At 35.9% G+C, this 22329-nt stretch overlaps 2 protein-coding genes across 2 annotated transcripts in view; both read left to right on the forward strand.

The window, feature by feature from the left end:
- Window positions 1-283: 283 nt before the first annotated feature.
- Window positions 284-1807, forward strand: LOC105364172 (ribosomal RNA small subunit methyltransferase NEP1). Its single transcript, XM_011502043.1, has 4 exons — window positions 284-481; window positions 827-1070; window positions 1394-1602; window positions 1690-1807. The coding sequence occupies exons 1-4, from the start codon at window positions 341-343 to the stop codon at window positions 1801-1803; spliced, it is 708 nt and encodes a 235-aa protein (XP_011500345.1). The 5' UTR covers window positions 284-340; the 3' UTR covers window positions 1804-1807.
- Window positions 1808-5455: 3648 nt separating this feature from the next.
- The window catches only part of LOC105364174 (homeotic protein female sterile), a 52596-nt gene continuing 35722 nt past the window's right edge, over window positions 5456-22329 (forward strand). The window contains exons 1-8 of the mRNA XM_011502044.1: window positions 5456-5699; window positions 16123-16401; window positions 16767-16815; window positions 17286-17327; window positions 18503-18751; window positions 18988-19182; window positions 19467-19919; window positions 20916-21095. Coding sequence (XP_011500346.1) covers window positions 16391-16401; window positions 16767-16815; window positions 17286-17327; window positions 18503-18751; window positions 18988-19182; window positions 19467-19919; window positions 20916-21095 — 1179 coding nt within the window. The 5' untranslated portion in view covers window positions 5456-5699; window positions 16123-16390. The remainder of the gene's footprint in view (window positions 5700-16122; window positions 16402-16766; window positions 16816-17285; window positions 17328-18502; window positions 18752-18987; window positions 19183-19466; window positions 19920-20915; window positions 21096-22329) is intronic.

Genomic DNA, 22329 nt, shown 5'->3' on the forward strand with positions numbered 1-22329 from the left:
GTTGGATTGAAACGTTTTTCAGAAGGTACATACGAATGTACATACTTTTGTACATACATTTCCGCGCTTATAGATTGCTATATTTCTAGTCTTCTAGTCTTGTTTCTTATCATTTACCGAGTAATTGAATAAGTAACTCATTTTTAAATATGTAGCCGAGAGCTGCTGCCCCCTCGGAAAAGATACGACAAGTTGTATTGTAATTGTTGGTAGCTACTTTACCAAATGCTGGTAAAATAGAGGAGGAGCCGCGCTTACACGAATACATGTTACTTCCGAACATGGAAGCACGTTTTGTTTACAGTAGATAGACCACCGAGTTATTTGTATTTTAGGAAAAATGGGAAAGAAGAGAAAAAATGATGACAATGACGAATCAGAATTTGATCCAGTTGCCAAGCATTTACGCACTACTCATATAAAAAATCAAGAAAAACGTCTTATTGTTATATTAGAAAATGCTCAATTGGAATCTGTTAAGGTGAGGTTAAATTTTGTGTTAAATTTGTTGTTCATTATTTTACATTGTGATGATTAAGAACACAGCTAGATTAATTGCTATGATTTATATATTTAACTTTACCTAACTATTGACTCTGAATATTTAAGTAAAATATAGTAATGTTTAAGGTAGTAAACGCTCGTGGGATATCGTAGTTAAAGCAATAAGGACATTAATAATGCACCGTAAAATGCAAAAATTAACTTGTATAAGAATTGTATGTTGAAATTTTTAAAATACATTTGTGTAATAATTGTGTGTGCGCGCGTGTGTGTATGCGCATATAGACGAAAGCATTATAAAATATTCTTCATTTTAACTTAGATTGGTACTAGTTTCGAATTGTTAAATTGCGATGATCATGCAAGTATTTTAAAGAAAAATAAAAGGGAGCCTGGAAGTAGTAGACCAGATATAACCCATCAGTGTCTATTAATGCTTATGGACAGTCCTTTAAACAGAGCTGGTTTACTGCAAGTGTATATTCACACAGAAAAGAATGTTTTAATAGAAATTAATCCACAAACAAGGATACCACGTACATTTAAGCGCTTTGCTGGACTAATGGGTAAATACAAATATATTTATATGTAACAGTGCTCCTTAATTCATATTAAGTAAACATATAAAGTAGCCAAAGTAAACTTTGTAAAACTAGAAATATATTTGATCTATCTTGTACCAAAATATATCCTGCTTATTTAAAAATATTAATTATTATTATTGATTATAAATAATTTATGATTGTAGTTTAGTAATTTGTATTAAAATATAAATTTAAAAAAACCAATCTGCTCGACCCACATGTGCCAACTATATTAAAATAATATAATTTTAACGATTATTTAATGCGATTAAATAATTTGTATTTAAAAAATTTGTTCATTTTAGTACAATTACTTCACAAGTACAACGTTCGTGCATCCGATGGACCTATGAAGTTACTTAAAGTTATTAAAAATCCTTTAACAGACCATTTACCAGTGGGATGTAAAAAAATAGCCATGTCATTTAGCTCTAATAAAATGATGCATCCAAGAGATTTTGTTCCTGAGAACGAACCTATAGCAATAATTGTCGGAGCTATGGCGCATGGTCAAGTAAGTTATACGACAATATTATGATAAAGTTGTGAAACGAGCATCGAGAAATATGTACCTTTCATACTTGTTGATTAATTTGTTTAGGTGAAAACCGATTATACAGAAGAAACTTTTTCCATTAGTAACTATCCACTTTCTGCCGCTATAACTTGTACAAAATTATGTTCAGGATTTGAAGAAATTTGGGGAATACAGTAATTTTTATTTTGTTCTATAATAAAGCAAGTTTTTTAAAACGTCAATATTCAATGTTTATATTATGTTATCATTAGAATATATGAAATTATTAAGAATTTTATAATATAATTTCAAAATAATAGTTTATTGTAAATAATTTCAATTGTTATAAGGTATAAGAAAATGCTTTTAAATTCAAGCTAAGCACATCACAATATTAATATTAAATATAAACAATCAAAATGAAAAAGAGAGTTTTGATGTAAAATAGAAAAATTGGAATAACCACAAAATGTCATTTAATAACAATTATAAAAATGTTAAATGATAATGAATATATAATGCTTATAAATGTTACATTTATAAATTTATATTTCGGTAAATGAACTATTTGACAAAATCTATAAATAAATAATATATAAGAACGAAGAAGACAATTTATTTATGATATGATATGTAAAGATACAAATAAAACAAATCCTTTTGCCATTTTTTTGCATACGATCTGATAGATTTGATAAAAAATAATACAAATATATATATATATATGTATATATATATATATATATATATATATATATGTATATATATACGTATATATAAAAAATTTATAAAGACATTTTATATAAAATGTACGTAGTATCTAAATCAATCCTTTAATTATAATGTTACAAAGGGTATAAAGTTTTATTTAATTTTACATTGTAAAATGGCCGAAAACGAATAATTTTACTTATCGGTCATTTCTCATGTTATCTATTATTAATATGTAGAAATGGCTAATCTATGGACTAATATGGTTTCGACGTTGTTTTATTATATAATGCGTGTGTGCGCGCGCGAACGTTCCTACACGCGTATAGATATTCTTGCTAATCGAATGAATTAAGCAAGAGGCTTTCTTCAAACATTATTTATCAAGTAATTATTTAATTATGTGCAAATCTTATTAGTCAAAGTCATTTGCGTAATTAATTCACTAAAAGGTTTATAAAGGATTACAATTAAATAAGAATGCAAGTTTAAGGATGGCTTACATAATACAAATCTACGTTGAATAATGGCGATATTGAAAACGGAGTAATGATTAGTAGTAAGAAGGCAAGTATAAAGTCGGTAAGAAACATTGTTATCAGAATTGTAAATCTCACGGCCGTTATTTTCGTTAAAATTCAATATATGGCGCGCGCGGTCTGCCATCCTTCAGGATGTCTCCCATTTTAAAAGTGTGGTTGAGGGTGGGTCGGTGGGTTGTTTAGTTGGTGGATTAATCGGTTGGTTGGTTGGTTGGTTGATTGGTAGGTAGATTGTTTGGCTGACTAGCTGATTATTGTCTCTCTCTCTCTCTCTCTCTCTCCTTCTCTCTCTCTCTCTCTCTCTCTCTCTCTCTTTCATTTTTATTTGCCCTCGGCTGGCCGTCAAGCCGAACCTTCTGGTAAGTTCCATGAGCGGCGCTTCGAGGCAGAGGGCCATAATAGTTGAGCGGCCATTGGCTGAAATCGAGGACGCCGCCGAGTGTCCCTCCAATCCCGAGCTCGCGGTCTCGCTAAATCAGCTAGTGAAAATTAGGGATGGCCGGAAGTGCCCTTGAGAGAGCGCCGTCGCCACCGCCGTCACCACCGCCGTCATCACCGCCGTCACTACCGCCGCTGTCACCGCCACCGCCGCCAACGCCGCCAACGCCGCCACCGTCACTGCCACTGGGAGCAAGCAGCAGCGCGTCATCGGGGAATCGGGAAAGAAAAATAAAAGCCAGCAGCCGCTCTGACTAGCGTTGTGCGAAATAATTTCGGGCACCCCGTGGCAGAGAAAGGCAAAGGCGTCGAGGAGGCAAAGGAAATATTTTAACGGAGCCGCGCGCGTGGGGAAGGCCCCCGTCGTATTATCGGTAATAGGGAAAAGAAGAAAGCCAAGAGCAAGCGACTAGTCGCTGGCCGTTTTTCTCGCCAGTCGGTCCACACGGCCGGACTTTTCACTCGGCAGTTCGGGAGGCGTGGAAGCCATGTTGCCGCGTGTTGACCGCGAGTGCATATCGGGAACGTAACACGTAGTCCCGATGATTAATGTAAAGTTGCGCGATTCTCGATGCCCCGCCGGCGAGAATTAATTTTTCATGCGCTTTTACCGTACGCTCGCTTCTATTTTTGTGCGCCCTTGGCGGAGAAGTTCGGTATTCTCACGGGCAGGAAGCAGCTTCTGCGCAGCTTGTGAGTGTGCGTCATGTATATACGATATTGTTCAAGTTGATTGACAAGTACGGGCATTATAGCGTTAACGCGCCGTAAGCTGGCCATTCGCTAAATGACCAACGGCTTTTGAAAATGTTAATTCGCTTGTACGTTACGGTCACTTTTTCATGTACCTAGTACTCGTAAGTTTTCCCGCTATCCCCTACCGACGATCGCTTGGGATCCGATGGAAAACAGGAAGCGGCTCTGCGCATATTTTGAATATTTACATAATTGTATATGATCCAATGAACAATTGAATTTTAAAATAATTATACGTTATACGTTGTTTAATAAATCATCAATAAGCCTATAAAAGTCATGTTCTTTATTGAGAATTTTGTCAAAATTCATGCTCTTTTTCCCCCTTGAGGCGTTTGTTGTCTGTCGGTGATCAGGTAACACGACGAAATTTCTGAAATTGATGCTGCGCCCTACGGCTCGGCTCGAGGCGATCAGCGGGGCGTACATCGAACATCGGACGAAGGGTACGGATCACCATAATTTAACGAGATAGCTAACGAAATTCATGGTTTGCCGCACGAAAACCGGGGATTACGTGATCAGCGCACCTCAGTCTATCAATCTACTCGCGTAGTCGCTCGAGCTTATAAAAATGGCCGACATTGTCGATTGATGCATCAGTTTTCGCCTACTCCACATACAATCCTCGAGCACCTCTGCACGCACATACGTAGAACACGTAAGCAAATGGGAGGCGCGAGGGCCCAGGCTGCTCTTTAATCGTTTTGCCGAAAAGAAAGCAATCGGTAACAAAAGAATCAGCTATAATAATAGACCATTGAAAAGCATATCTCTCAATTCATACAGACGCTCATATTAATCCATGACATTAAAAGGTTTGTGGCGAATAAACAAAAGGTAGCTCCACAACGTGCGTTAGGGGGTGCGCTGCGCCTCGTTGTCGCGTAACCATAAATCGGAAAATTGGCGATAATCGAGGGAAGTAGAGAGTCCGGCCGGGACGCGCGCGTGGCTGAGATCGTTGAAAGATCGGCCGAAATTCAATAAACGGTGCGACGCCCATGCGGCGGCGAGTGCAAAAACCTCGTGGAGGCTACGTTGTGGAGGGACCTTGAATGGAGGAGGCCGAGAGTGAGATAGATAGTGCGAGTGAGTGTGTGTGCGTGCGTGCGTGCGTGCGTGCGTGCGTGCGTGCGCGCGCGAGCGAGAGAAGGGCGCCATTTTAATGCACGCCTCCCCCGCGCATGCGATCCAACTGTCGCGACACGGCTTTCACATTTTGCGACGGCGGCGGCGGCGGCGTCGGCGTCCGTGCTGGCGGTGGCGGTAGCGGTGGTAGCGACGGCTGCTGCTGCTGCTGCTGCTGCCACCACCACCACCGCCGTCGTTGCCGCCGACGCCGCCGCCGCTGCTCCTGCTGCTGTTGGCGGCAGTCGCGTGTGTGCGTTCATTCTCACACGACGCGGGCACGGCTAACGGCTCGCGGCTGTGCGTACGAGTCGACCGATAAAACGTCCGTGCGTGCGCTCAAAGTTTGGTTTTTCTTCCCTCCTACGCTCTTCACCTTATAACCGGTCTATCCGTCCGGCTTACGTTGATGTAACTGACGAGCGTAAGTGTGCAGGCAGAAGCTGAGACTGTCTAAATTATGTTCCGCGCATTGGTAACCGATAGTGTACTTTCTGGGTGAAACGAGAAACTCTGGTATTGGACTGTTTTTCTTATTCTCTCTACCTCACCACTTCAGCCCCCTCCCTCCACCCCGAGCGCCATCCCGTGTCTCTGTCCTCCTGCCCTTTGGCTCTTCTTCCATCACACTCACGTCCACTCTCCCACCCGTTGTAACTCCCTCGCTCTCCGGCTCCCACTCTCTCTCTCTCTCTCTCTCTCTCTCTCTCTCTCTCTCTCTCTCTCTCTCTCTCTCTCTCTCTCTCTCTCTCTCTCTCTCTCTCTCTCTCTCTCTCTCTCTCTCTCTCTCTCTCTCTCTCTCTCTCTCTATATATATATATATATATATATATATATACCCCTCCCCCTCCTGCCATTCCTCTTCGTCGCTCGCTCCCATTTTCGTTATGCACGAAAAAAGAGAAAAGGATTCGAGTGACGGAGGTGGTGGCTTCGATGGTCGCTAAAAAGAAAGTTCAAGTTGTCGCATGCCGAAATTTTTTTTTTTTTCGAAAGTTGGGCGCGCACTTTTCCGTTAAAAAACAAGGAAAAAGGAGGTAATGTGGCGAGAAAAGGAAGCACCCGTGCACACAAACACGTCCTCGGTGGCGCTCGAGACTGAAAAAGTGAGAGAGTTGCGCGCGCGCTTATTCGTTGCGTGCGTGCGTGAGCAACCTGGAGAGGGGGGAGGGAGATATCCGAGGAACGTACGAAACGATGGAAAGAAACCGTTAATTTTTTGATCGTATAATCAACCGAGTGATACTCCTTACCTGCCAAATAAAAGCTGTACCGTTACTTTCTTTGGTATACACGCAAACACACGACGAGGGAAAAGATTTTGCTAATTCAATAAACAAACAAACTCGTATACGTAGCCGATAAATTGATGGTAATAATATACCTCCGGAATCAAATTCTCCCATTTTAGGTACGCGTTTTTCTTATTGTGGAAATCTGTATCTGTGCGTGTATACGCGAAGAAAAACAGTTCCGTGGTGAGAGCGAGATAGAGGAAAGGGAATAATCGAGAGACGCATGCACGCACGCATGTAAAAGAAACAAAAAACGAAAATTCGACCGCAACACTTGCTTGCCTATTATCTGCGAGCTTAAAGAGAGGAGAGATCGTCGCCGACGAGCCTGTGGATTTTGTCCAAAAGTCCCGTTCGAGGCGATGTCCCTTCCTTCTCTTCAGTCGTGAATTCGGTAAGTCTCCAAGCCCGTCGTAAAGACCGCGTAAAAGCAAAATCAAATAATTTTACGCCCGGGCAAGTGTTGTAAATATAATACAATACATAGGAGAAGGAAAGGAACGCGTGTGGGTAGACATCTGCAATCCTGCTGATAGTTTATATATATATATATATATATATATATATATACATAAATATGTATGCGTATGCGTGTGTACATTAATCATATATATGTATATATATACGTCTTCACAGGCGCGCGCGCGCATGCATGTTTTATATGAATATGCGTAGGTGCGCAAATGTGTTATAGGTGATAGAGAAAAGAGCAACATTATCACCTAAAAGTCAATCTCGAAGTTATTGGTCGAAGGTACGAAGGCCTCTTTCACTATTTGAGGTTAGATTCTTGTCCGCTCAGCTGGCGTTCGCTAAATTCCTAATTCAGGCGCGCGCGCGCCAAAGAGAATCAAATTCTTTCGCGTGTCATTATCCTGTCGACCGCGGACTGTGTTATATTCGCTCGGAAAGAGAAAAGAGAGAAATCGACGATTCTGTTAGACAATTTCTGGAGGGCGGGGGAAAGAGAGAGAAATAATCAACGCGTTTGTCCGTGCGCACGCGCGCTTGCATGTATCCAAGCGAGAAAGAGATAGGAAACGTGTGAGCACGGTGAGAAAAAGTGATTAGCGGCGGGCGATGGGGAGAATGACGGTCACTTTACCAAGTGCAAGGACACGTGCAAGGATGACTCGTCTAGGGCTTGATGCGTCATAACACAGATGTTTGTTTGAATTTACCGGAGTGCCGTTATTTTTTTTTATTAGCTAAAATCACAACTAGTCCTTGCAATACGCCGCAAAAACATTTGTTATATTGAATATATCATTATTATTTTATATACTTATGATATTTAGTATGTAATACTTTGTGATTATTAGTTTAAGTAATTCTAATGAAAATTACTTATTAGCTCTATACTGACACTTAATATTAATCTATACATTTTAACGTTAATTAAAAATTGTAAATTTTACATTTAAAATTAATAAATAAATTTTAATTTTTAATAGTGTTTATTATCCGTTTATTTCACCGTTTCATTTCAAATTAGTTATGAATTATTGTAATTTTACTCAAATATTTTTGTAAAATTATACGAATTTTTTTTTTTTTTTTGTTTTTGTTTTGTTTTGTTTTGTTTTTTATACCTATGGACATACATAAGGTATTCGTTTCTTACACACGCACCCACCTCCATTTTCGTGTGTATATGCGTGTGCACAATAAAAACAAATTGTTAAATTTATACAATCTATGTACCTAAAGTATTTTCATTAGTTTGAACGATATTAAAAAGTTATAATTGTTCGGAAACTTCAATAGTTTTTGACATTTTATTTATTTATTTATTTATTAAGTTATGTCATTTTTAATAAAAACAATTTAAAGCACATATTTTTAATGTTCAAATGGTAAAAAATTGAAAATTCACATGAATTTATGAAATATATACTTAAAACGACAAATTTTTTTATTTGCGGAGAATTATATTGATATATCAATTATATCAAACATTTAAGTTTTTAAGCTTGTGATATTGATGTAGTATTTAATTTTATAAAAATGTATTTGTTGTCATTGACATTCAATAGTATATAGCGGATATTAACTAAGCTTTAATCGATATTTGCTTATGTGTTTTGACAAAAATCAATATATCATTTGCAGAATGCAAATTTAATACGTTTCTTCAAAATTATTAAGTAAAATGTTTTAAATTACATGATTCATGTAATGCAGCTCTCATCGGGCATGTTAATTTATCAAATCAAATTTATTAGTATTAAAAAAAAAAAAAAAATAAATAAATAAATAAATAAAACGTATCCCGAAATTATTAAAGCAATACTTTTTTTATATAATTATTTTAAAGGGAAGCGTGAAAATTTACTATTTTTAACTGTTAAATTCTTTATATTGGGATAAAATAATCATTCGTTTAAACCATGTTAATATACTTTTCTCAATTAACAAATATAATTTTCAATATATTTTCAAATGTAAAAGACTTTAGTAATTTAGTAATTTAAGTTAAAGTTTGAGAGTTTAATATATAATCATACACACACATTGATAAAACTTAAAGCTTGAAATATGTTCAGCTTTGAAAGGATTGTTTATTATATGCGTGCATTCGCGGAAATCATTAAAATTATGTATTATATGAGGTCTTTGTCATTTAATTAGACAGACGAATATACACAATTGAGTAAAATATTCGCTTTGAACATTAGATTTAAATCCGCTGTTGGGAAAGCGCATTAGGCTTATTTATTAGCAAGGGCAGGAAGGCGGAAACAAATGGTCGTTTGGGCAAGCATTGAAGTAAAAGGAGGAAGCCTAATAGTCATGTTTACTATAAGGAAAGACAAAGACAAATTTGACGCGTATCCGAGTCATATCCCGTAAATGAAGAAAGCGACAAATCAGACAAACATCACGCAAGAAAAGTCGGGTCATTCATCGGGGCCGAGTAAACGGTCAGTTTGACAGTCATTCATCGACGCGCTTACGTCATTCCTCTCATATCGTAAAGTTCGCGGTAGTGGGGCGGGCGACGGCGGCGACGGCGGCGGCAAAGGCAAGCGCCTCCTCTCGGGAACTCAAATCGAATGGGATCGTCAGCCGCCCAACCGTATATACATGGGGGAACGACGGAACCCGGGCCACTCTCGTCCGTCGGGTAAGAATGGGCGACCATTGTCAGCGGTGCATTCGGTCCAAGCTCCGTTAATAAAAGGAACGACCTCGTCATGCGCTCGTGGGACGCCATCTCCGTCGGGCTAAGCATGCGGAAGTCGTGGCCCGTTGGCTGCTGATCGATAGCCCCGCCCCAGTGAAACTCCAAGAAGAAGGTGCGTGCACGTTCGAATCGCCTCTACACGTCGACTCACCCTTAGCGCGCGCGCGTCTCTTTCTCTCTTCCACTCCTCGTCGCTGCCGAGGGCGCACGCGCTTGTGTCTATTCACTGTGCCTTATTCCTTACTCCGCTGTATGTGCTTTTGCGTGCGTGCGGGCGCGCTTATTTTATACATATATGCATGTACGTGTATATATATATATATATATATATATATATATATATATGATGGATGCGCGCGAGCGTACGTAGGTGCGCGTGTGTGTGTGTGTGTGTGTGTGTGTGGGCGATTGCGTGCGTAAGTGCTGCGCGCGCGCCACCGCGCAGTACTCCGTTTTCCTCGTTTCATGCGTCCGCCAGTGTTGCTGATGCGGGACTGCGACGTTGCCACGTGTCTCATGCATTCGAATACTCCCGTATTTTCTCTCCCTCTAGCTTGCGGGTATCGTGAATTTTTTTTCGTTTCGCGTGTGATGTGCGACACGTCTGCTTCTTCTGCTCCATAATCGCGGCAGTTATAGGCACCGAAAGCGGTATACCTCGCGAAGTTTGCTGCGTGACCGGGCTTTCCCACTGAAATTCACGCTGGATTTGTGGGTTATGTACGTGTGTGGAAGCTGGGATTGCCGTGAGAGAAGCCGACGGTACTTGTGCCGTGGAAAAAGAGAGAGAGGGAGAGGGAGATATGGGCTTTCCGATCGTTGGATATTTTATGCTGTAGTTTTGTGGCTCGTGTGTTACAGGCAGGCATGGCTATCTTGCATCATTTTGGATTTGCAATTTTTTTTTATCCTTTTTTATTTTGCGTTTCTCGTTATTACAATTTTAAGTTTTTCAGCTCGATTTTTATTTTCGTTTTTTTTTTTTTAAATTTCTTTTAAATTTGTTTAACGACGAGTTTTAATTCATTCGCAGTGAGTTTCTATATGATTAAGTTGAAAAAATGATGCAGCAATACTGATCAATACTAGATACAAATATGAAAATCAGTTGATTTTATAGAACGCGTGAATATATTTATGCTTGAATTGTTTTCAATAGATTTATTAATTTCCTTGATATACGTAACACTTGTTTATTGTTTAAGTTCATTTCCATACACTGGAACATTTGTTAATTTTAATATTGATAAGAATTAAAATGCTGCTACACTTGTTCAATAAAATAATGTATCAAATAACAATATAATAAATACTCGGATAAAGGACCACGTATTGTCCAATTCAAACGATTTTTTCATGTATTTATCGGCAGTTTAAACTATTTTTCATTAATCGGTATATATTCAACGTATCACTAAAACTTTTAATTATATTAGCCGTAAGATTTTACTTTCTTACTAATATATGGCTTATATAGAAGTTTCAATCCCATTTAAAAAATAATATACGTTTGAATAAATGAAGTTGAAATTAACATTTAAACACTTATGGCTAAATATGAAGTATATGTATGATTGATTTTTAATACTTTTTCATTGGAGCTTAAATGGGGTATGCGTTCCAGTGTACTATTTTTACATTATATTTACATAAAATTTAAAAGAATATTTTTCATAAGCATAAAATAAATGTACTTCGTGGGTTGATTTTAAAAACAAAAATTAAGATAATTTAATTTATCTTCAATTCATTTTAATTTCCCATTAAGTAATTACATACAAATATCGTACAGTTAACAATATGACACTAGATATGATATCTTTTAATAACAATAGATGTTTTAATGTATGCATATATATATATATATATATATATATATATATATAATGTAGTAAAATATAGCATAACATATTAAATACTTAAATAAAAATAAATATTCATAATATGCATAAATTATAAATAAATAATCATTTATCGGTATTAATTCCAGATTAATAACGTTAAATGCTTTATAATTGAAAAAAGTTGCTGATAATTTATATTGCGGTATCGCTGGTGGAGTACGTCGATTGACAAACCATTAGTCTCGCAAAGTCTATGGCATTATTAGAATTTTCCAAGTAGCTAATATGCGTTCTATAAAAGCCTATACGTTGAAAAATAATAAAAGAAAGATTGGAGGGATAGTTTCGTTATGTGGCTGAACTGTGCAAGTTCAATTAATTTAAAACGTGGCATTATAAGAAATTCACGCCAATTGGATTCCGCATCTCCGAAACGAGGGTCAATGACATTTGATAATGAAGGTTCGGTATTTTGGTACCTCGTAAGATGACCTTATTCAAGCGCCCCTCGGCGGCCACGAGTCAAAAAGGTCATAGACCCTAGTCAAGGGTGGTTTCTCAAAACGAGCAACCCATCGCCCACCCCCAGGCGAATTCGCATAAAAGGCGAGTACAATGTTTCGAACGTTTTGACGTTTCCCGCGCTCTGCTCCAAAAAGAGCGAATGGCCTACGTATGCTGCTGACACTGTGTCCTTCAACCAACACATGTATACACATAAACAGGAGAGCGGTTAACTCCGGCAACGTCGCCTCCGCACAACCTAACTCTCTCTCTCTCTCTCTCTCTCTCTCTCGCTCTGTCGGTCTGTCTCTCCGTCTCTCCCTTCCTTTCTGCCCGACTCTCTGACTCCGTTTCCCTTCATAACGTTATCTCTGTGTAGCGACAGTATGTATATTGTACACACGGTATCGTTGGAAAAGCGAAGCGAGTGCAAGCGAGAGAGTACGAAAAGTGCTGCGCTCCGATTCGATTCCGATGCGATGGCCGCCGTGACAGTGGGGCGGCCATAATACTGAACGGAGAGCGGGCGGCTTTATAGTTGTGATCTTGCGGTGGCGTGGCTTGTGTGGTGTCGTGGGGCTCCTCGCTTCGCCAGCTCGCCACCCGAGCCCACACACTTTCTCTCTTTCCTCCTCCCGTGTGCTCACTTACGCTCGTTAGTTTTATCCCGCTAGTGGTACATGTAAGTGCTTTGATCGGAGCATTAAAAAAAAAACCGGGAAAAAAAGAAACAATATAAGATCGCGTGCGTACTGTTAGGAACGGTGCACGTAGACAAGAGAGAGAAAACGGGATAGTGGCGAGTGAGCGGGTGAGAGAGAGACAGTAGACTTTCCATTGCCGCTATACGCGCCGCATTCGCAGGTAAGCGCCGTGTGTACCGCGCAAATTTCTCTCAATCCATCCATCTACCGGTCTCCACACTATAAATGCTCCCATGCGAGTGCGTGTGTTCCTGTGCACGCGCGCGCGCGCGCCTTTTCTCATGCATGCGCATGCACCCATTATACATGTGGGAATGCGTACGTAGCAAACACATCGCAGAGAGAGAGAGAGAGAGAGAGAGAGAGAGAGAGAGAGAGAGAGAGAGAGACACGCGCATGAATGCAAGGGAGAGGTGCGCACGTCTTCCTCGAGTACTCGGTGCCGCCACACTATCACATTTTCCCTCTCTCCAGTCTAGGGAGCAAACAGGCACGAAGCGAGTGGGTATATGTCAGTGTTGCACCGTCGGATTTCGGGGGTAGCACAAGTGCGCGCACAAGGAAGGTATACATCGCGGTAGGTTAACGACGAGTGCGCGCGCGTCCACGCCACTCACGCATGCACACCCACGGTCGACTATTTCTCTCTCTCTCTCTCTCTCTCTCTCTCTCTCGGTCTACCTCGCGAGCACTTGCGCGCGATATATGCGTGCTGCGCGGCTAGTACGCGTTGGTGCGTTGGCGCGTTGGCGCTTGTGCGTGTGTAGTGGCGGTGGCGCGCGTTTGCTGCTCGTGCGGTGCGCCTGCTGGCGGCACGACGGGGAGCTGCCCGAGCCTCTTCGCTCTCGTGAAACACACGACACAGCACCGCCATGTTGAATGGCTGCCTGAAAAGCTACGCTAAATCGAGGGGTCGAGAAGCTTCCCCACGCGCGGATTAGAGAGCTCGCGCCACGGGATCGCTCGCGACCTCGTGAGGCCAGCAGTCGACCTTTGCGGCCGGGTCTGGTCCACCTGGAAATTTCGCGCCGCCACCACCGCCGTCGTCGCCGGATGAGGCAGGACGAGTCGGTTGGTGTACACTACCTTTTCTTATTGGAGCGCGATCTCTCTCTCTCTCCTTCCTCATGCTCTAGTGTCTCATCGTCTCGTGCGCACTCGTGGCTAATTTTGTGTGCGTGCCTGTCTGTCTGTTTGTCTGTCTGTCTGCCTGTTTGCCTGGCTGTGTGCATGCGTGCGTGCCTGCCTGCCTGCCTGCCTGGTTGCTTGCTTGCTTGCTTTGCTTCTATCTGCGTCCTAGTGGACGCGCAACGGAGAAGACGCGTGCCGCTCTTGCCAGTAATAACAAACCTCTCTCGCTTCCTAACTCATATACACAGTCACGCACACTTTCCCTCTCTCTCTCTCTCTCTTTCTCGCTCTCACTATTGTGTGTATCTGAAAGCGCGTCTGACTATGCTCCTTTGCGCGCCCTTAATGTGGAACGCGTTGCCGCCCCCACCAGGACGAGCTTCTCTGACCGTTGGCGCGCTGGGCCCATGCGTACGCTTGGGTACAGGTCCATCAAAATTTTCTCCCACTCCTTCCTCGATGATATTCTCCCGCTTACTTAGTTGGTTGCTAACTCCTACGTGGATTGTTTCCACACACGCCGAAGAAGACTTTTGTAGATACGGACTCTGTGTGTCGCTCCTTGAATTAGAAGAGGGAATTGTGTGCGCGTAGCGTTACTCCGATAGATTTAGTAGTGATTGTGAATAACAGTGCTTGATGTTTTAGGTTTGTTTTTTTGAGAATCATTTTTGGAATTGTTTGCTTTAAGGAACTCTAGTCTGGTGGTGGTCGTCGTCGAGTTCATTATTTCAAGAGGAAAAGTGATTTTCAACTTTTGGAAATGTTTGTCATCGATCCATTGATTAATTAATTGATATTGGATTAGCGATATTGAGAATCGACCTAATGTGTATATAATCTTAAGATGGATCGAAATCATTTCAGTATCTTTTTTTTTAAATAAGTCCATAGTCAGTCGATTGTAAAAAAAAGGTTTTACGATACAATAATAATTTATTGATTATAAGAAATGTTAAATGTATTTCCATGGAATTATTCTTTATTTGATTCTTTAATCATTTAAGATTCAAAGAACCATATTCCTTGTTATTGAATTTATCTTTGTGATATACAATTTATTATTAAATTGTTATCTGCCATTAGCAAACTTATTAATTTTAAGTATATCAAATAACATTAAAGATTAACATTTTAGTGTTGATTCAGATGGAATCGTTACATGTTATAGGTCTTCTAATTTTCCATAGTTTATTGGAATACATGAGGTGTTAAAAATTTTAATTACTGTCTATCTTAAAATTCACTCTTTAATTTTACTTTTATGATCGTTCCTTGATAATCGAGACTTATTTATTGAAATTATTATTATTATTTATTGATTGGTGCAGGTTATGTATTTATTATTAAAACACATGGTTTTCAATTAAAAATCATATCTATTAATCTTTGAGCGTTAAATTTTATGTCAAGCGTCACTGATTTATTTAGTTTGCGGATTATTTGACATTTAAATGATAGAATTAATAACGATCTGTTATGTTTAAGCATTAAAATTGTTAGGAATTCACTCAAAGATTTTGTAATGGCTTATATTTTTATAAGTCCGATTAAAGATTAATAATCATATATATATATATATATATGTATGTATAACTTAAATAGTTGTAATTATAAAAGTGAATACAATCTAAAGTTATTTACTATATGTCCATTAAGTTTACATGTATTTTATTAACATTGTAACTATTGATATAACAGTTTAAACTTTACATATGACCATATATAAATTTTATTTTTCAAAAGCGTTTTCAAATTTAAATAGTTTTTCATTTTCTTTTGTATGTAACAGAATTATATTAAATCATAAAATAAATATATCTAAAATTTTACTCTTATAAATTAAAATTACAGGAAACATTTTTTAAAGAATTTAATAATAAATATTTGTGGAAGCAGTATACAAATTGATGTTTCCAAATCAATATTGATTAATTTTAATTCAATTTAATACGAGTCTTGAAGTATAAATATTATAGTAACGAACGCTTATGATTGTATTTAAATTGCATATATTTTTATAAAATTGTTTTTAAATTTTCAAAATACTTTAAACAAAATATGTTAATCTTATAACCCTAATAAGCTTATGGAAGAATACAATATAATAAATGTTTATGTTAATTCAAGTTTTTTTAATTTAACTTAAGTCTATATGTATGTATGTGTGTATGTATGTGTGTATGTATGTGAAATATATATATATATATATATATTTATATTTATTTATTTATATATATTTTTACAAGTATATTTTGTTATTGTACTATACAGATGCTGCTAGTATTGCAAGCATCGTTTGGTGGAACGGAGAATCACAGCAGCATACAGGGCTGACATTCAAGCTGCTACCTTTCGGTAGACTTGAGTAGTGTTATGCCTCCTCGGCATCGAGTTCCTTGGCCCAATCTTGGCAAGCGATTATTCAACTACTATGCGTTGTTCAGGGTATATCCTTGTCAACTAAGTTGTTGATGAAGCCTCATCAAGCTTATAATCAACATACAGCAGTTACCTGCTATCTAGCATTTATGTACAATATATGTCAGAAAGGTAAGATAATTTAAAAATGTAATTTATTTTAATGAATTTATGTTGATTCATTTTATATTTATGAAAATAGCATAAATATTAGTGAATTAAAGTAATCTTTGAATTATTGAAATACGTATTTCAATTCAAATTATGAAAGTAAATATAATACCGAATTTAAAATGATTGTATAATTAGATATTTAATGTGACAACAAGTGTTCTTTAAAAAAAAAAATTATATTTTATGGAAATGCAAATTTATCATTTTTCTTATTAATTAAAGAGCATATTTGAAATTAAGAGTTATTTGTAAAAAAATAAGGAGTATAACCTCCTAAATTATGAGAAATTTTAGAAATTATACAAAATAATTATTACTTTCAGAACTGAAGTCAAGATGCAGCAGGTGGACTCAATCTCGCAAAATAACTCGGTAAATATTAAAAAGTTTTTATGAATAAATAAATACTCACTAAGAATGCAGCTTGTGTAATAATTCACTAACTATTTCTAAAGCTGCGAATATAGTTCAGATTATCTAATTGTAATCTTGTTATAGACACTGTTTCTACAAAATAATGTGTTTCTTTTTTCGTGGTACAATAAGTAAAATTTATTGCTTTCATTTATAAAAGTCTGAGAACGACTTATTGCAATTATGTATCATAAAGAATATCTCCATTTTCGACAAGTGATAATTTGAGCATCTCACTTTTGTTTATATATTAAAATTGTTGAAAACTGTTTAGACTTAGCTGACTATTCTTTCTATTATTGCTTCTAGAATTAAATTAGTTTAGAAATATAAAACTTGAGCATCAGCCATATTTTTGTTAGATTATAATATTAAAATATTTGATAAATTTATTCCCTGTTTGACTGAAAAGTATGTATGAATTGCAGTTAGATGTGGACGAGCGAGAAAGGCTGTGTAATATACCGAAGGTGAGATGCCTTGTTGATTATGGTCTGTTGTGGATTATGAGGAGGATATATATTTTTTGGCAATTTATTAAATTTAAATGTTATTCATTATTTATTAGTATCTTTATAAGAATATAATATGAATAATGACTCAATGCATGCAAATTTCAAATTATTAAAAGAATTATTTTTAGTATGTAAGGGGTTAATGTGGTACAGTTACTATGCTTATCTATTTAAAATTAGATTCTCGCAACTGTTTAATTAATATTACTTTATAAAAATGAATGAATTCTTTGTTGTTTTTTCTAAATCTTGTAATTTCTTTCTTTTTTTTTCTTCTTTTTTTTTCCCATTACAAATAAAATCATATTGTTTATGCTCTGTCTTAAAAAAAAAATACTATATATTTTGACAGCCTACTTCGCTCACAATTTCATTTGTATTTAACGTCTGTGCATGTATATTTTCATTTTCATTATCAATGCACTGATATAGAATTTAATAAACTACATAATATAATGTAACTGTCTGTGAAAAAATAAAGTAATATCATATCTTTCACTTTTTTGTACGCTTGTATAATGTAAAAAAGCATGTTTAAATGTAATGTATCATGACTATGTATTGTACTTTACTATAAGTGTACAATACAAAGAATATTTTGTATTATCTATAAAAAAAAATACTAAATTTCTTATAAATTATTATAATTTCAAATTTTTTTATATATATAATATCTCTTCTTATAAACCTATGCATGATAATAATAAATTTCGTTTAAATCGTATAAGCTACAGATATTATCATAAAGTAGTATGTCAATTATTTCAATTTGTTTTTTAATCCTATTAAAATGTTAACACTATTAGTAATTTCTAAATAAGATTTATAAAGTCTGCAATCAATTAATATAATTAGTCATTCTTTGGATTAGAAAATATGTAGATTTATATAAACAAGGAATAGTAAATTTATAGACATTTATCATAGTTTTCGTTAAAAAAAAATCTATGTAACAAAGATATAGAGTAGTTATCGGTTAAACTAAAAACAAAGGTCATGGTGTTTGTAAATTTAATGTAAATAGCGAATAAGTTTTGTAGGTGTGTGTCGTCTATGTAAAGCATCGTAAAAATAAAGAAGAAACCATAATCAAGCGAGGAAAATTGTACGTCTATGTTTGTATTATGTAGACGAGCGCCCCTGGCAAGGCATCGACTACGCCAACTGCTCCTGCTAAGGAACCACCTCCACGAGAAGAACCGCCCGTGGATCCGGTGAATGGCGTAGTTCAGCCTCCGGTCGTTCCACCGCCCAACCGACCAGGAAGGGTCACTAATCAGCTGCAATTTTTGCAAAAAGGTGTTCTCAAGCCAGTATGGAAGCATCAATTTGCGTGGCCTTTCCAACAACCCGTAGACGCAAAAAAACTCAATTTACCAGTGCGTGTCGTCAATACATATTTTTATTTCTTATGCCTTGAAACATATTATTTGAATGCATAACTTCAATTTAGTAAGAATACAAAAGTTCACTGGTTTTCAAAAAACAAGTTTTTCATTAAATAGATGTATTTTGATGCTTGGCAATTGTAATTATGAAAAAACTTAGTAGTTAAGAGTACTTAGATATCGTAGAGCTATTTTGTTACATCGAATTTAAAAATGTCTTTTCTTAGGATTACCACAAAATCATCAAACAACCAATGGATCTGGGAACGATAAAAAAGCGTCTAGAGAATACGTATTATTGGAGTGGCAAAGAATGTGTTCAAGACTTCAATACGATGTTCACGAATTGCTACGTCTACAACAAACCTGGCGAAGATGTTGTGGTTATGGCACAAACGCTCGAAAAATTATTCCTCACAAAGGTAATTGTAGTGATACAATAAACTTCTATTTTAAATCGACAACGTTCATTCAAATGAAAATTGGCAGTGCCTTTTATCATTGTATTATTCTCTCTACTTATTACATTTAATGTTTTAAAAAATCTTATTCAGTATAATAAATGCGTTTTTTAATTGAATATCTATGAAATTATTAAATAAGCGTGAAACTATTGTTAAATACAAGCAAGTTTTTAAATAACGAAACCATAGAGAGCTGTAAATTAATGTTGTTTTACTTGTCCCTCTTCTGCTCACACCACTAGGTTGCACAAATGCCAAAGGAAGAGTTAGAACTGGATCCGCCTGTAGCGAAAGGTCCGAAAGGCAAGAAGCCCGCGGTCGGTCGAGTAGCTGGGGCACCAGTTCCTGGCACTCCCGGTGCCACCGGAACTCCAGGTCGAGGTAGGCCCTCCTCAGGGGCGGCGACTGTGTCCTCGAGCGTGCCGAATAGCATGACGGTACCCACGACAGTAACGACCGGCAGCACGGGGCCGATACCGCCGATGCCACCACTCGGCACCCAGGCGCCGGCCTCCGTACCCGGTAGTACCAACACGACCACGATAGCGCCTCCGACGGCCGCAAGCCTTGCGGGGGTTGCGTCAATGGCCACTCACAATTCCCTGCCGCCTCAGGTCGTTCCGCCGACGACGGGCTATCACGCCCAGCCGGCATTGGACGCCCAGACAACTGCGGCTGTTCCAGCACCGCCCCAGGTTAGTTAATTTACTTGTTACTTTTCTTTTTTCTTAAGCTTTCCATCGCCATAATGATATCTAGTTGTATCATAGTTATATAATTAGTTATTCAATAAAAAGCATGTACAATGACTGTGTGTTTATACGATTTTCGATGTGTAGCGATTAATAATTAATCAATCGTTTACAAATTACTATTATAATCCCTTTCCAATTTCAATTTCCATCGGATCTACCCACTTATTAGTGCACTTAATATCCAATTTGTGTATTATTGGTAAATTATTATAAATTTTTAAATAAATTTCTATAAAAATGATAAGGAAATTATAAAATAGATCTTATTTGTGAAATACTGAATCAAATGTTATTCATATTTTTACAATACCGTCACTTCAACATGTATAAAATCAAAAGTTAATGAGAGAATTAAGCAAAAAATAATGTTTATAAATTTTATGACTGACTTTTTCTCTTTCACTTACAATTTGCATATATTTTAACTTTATTTATATTTATACAAATTTTACAAATTGATATATTAGCTTCCATAAAAATGGCAAAACTTAATATTGTATATAAGTAAATTTAATGTTATTGATTTTTAAAATTAATAAACGCACTACCACGCTACTGTTGCATAATACATAAATAGTCCATAGAACGTAATATAAAATCAGGGCATAATATTATTTTTATCTGTAAAATAAACTTTACACGTTTTTGACTCTGATATCCCATATATACTATATATGTATATATACACATATTTTTTTTTTTAACTCATTCTTTTTAAAATGTATTATTTATTATATATTATGTTATATAAATACATAGGTATACTTTCAAATAAGATGTAAAAATATTTGTATATCTCAAAAATATATTTTAATCTGTAATGTACAGAGTGTTGGGAAGCATTAGAAATAAAAATATTAAAAATTCTATTTTAAATAATTATAATAATATATAGTAGGAATACTTTTTAAATGAGAAATATTTACTACGTTTTAGGTACCGACGGCAGCAACAGTCATGCCTCCCTCGCAACCAGCCAAACTTAAGAAGGGGGTGAAGAGAAAGGCCGATACGACTACCCCTACAGCAAATTCCTTTGATCCCATATATCCACCACTAGATTCAAAAAACGCCAAGATTCCCACAAGGCGAGAGTCCGGTAGACAAATTAAAAAGGTAAGTTAATTTACTTTAATCAAATCTTTATTTACAATATTATTATTAAAATTATATTTATATAGTTTATTATTAAAGTCAAATATTTTTCCAAATGTAATTGTATAAGAATATAAAACTTAAATATTTTTATTAGTAGTGGATTAAATATAATTATAATTATTAAATAAATTTTAAAGTGATTACACAGTGGATTTAAAATTGATGAAGAATTCATACTAATGAAACTTTAATAAACGTTATTAGTTTTGTTAGTTAAAATTTTCTATACAAATACTTAAAAATTCTTTTATTTTAAATTAAATTCATGATTACTTATAGATGTCTACCTAAAAAAAATGTATTACATTTCTATATGCTAATTCGTTTTTAATAATTTTTACTTATTTATTTTTATTATAAATCGTATTTTATTATAAATTTTTTACTCTTTTGTACATATGTAAGTACAAAGATGGATAATTCTATTCATTTTAAACATTTTTATATAATAACACATATGTAGGTCTATCGTTTTATATAAAAATTTTGTATACTTCATTATAATTTGATTTTTTTATTTTATCTAATGGGTACTAAACAATTTAAAATCCTTTAACAATTTCTTAACTTCTTCAAGGTGACAATTATAAAAAAATTATAAAATAAAACTTAATTTTTTTTATTTAATTAACATTTGTAAGAATAATTTTTTTTAATAATAATTTAAATAATTTTAGAGAGAGAAAAAATCGCAACATTATTTTTGAGAATAAAGACTAAAAACACTAATGTATTTGTCACATATTTGATAATATTATTTGCTGTTTTGTTCTAATTTAAAATTATAATAGAAAAATAACTACTAATCATTAAATTGCTATATATTAATTTAAATAAGGTTATTTGTTACAGTTAATTTTAGTATATGATCATAATTTATGTATATTTAGCTTTTTATGTTATATTAATTATGATGGGTATATTTTAATGGGTTACATATTAAAATTTGTTTTCTTCTATACTCGTAATATTAGTAAATTAATTTTATTACATAAAAGTATTTAATTTAATTAAAATGTGCATCAAAAATATTTACACCATGTGTACATTGCCCATTATCAATGATCACGAATGTATATTGATTAATTTTGCTCGTGTACTTTTCTAATAACTAATTTTAGTTCAAAAACTAAGAGTGAAACACTTCTTTTTAAGTGTATATTTTATTTGATAAGAATACAATTATTATAGT

Source organism: Ceratosolen solmsi, unplaced genomic scaffold (assembly GCF_000503995.2).
Source record: "Ceratosolen solmsi marchali unplaced genomic scaffold, CerSol_1.0 scaffold43, whole genome shotgun sequence".
Lineage (NCBI taxonomy): Eukaryota > Metazoa > Arthropoda > Insecta > Hymenoptera > Agaonidae > Ceratosolen > Ceratosolen solmsi.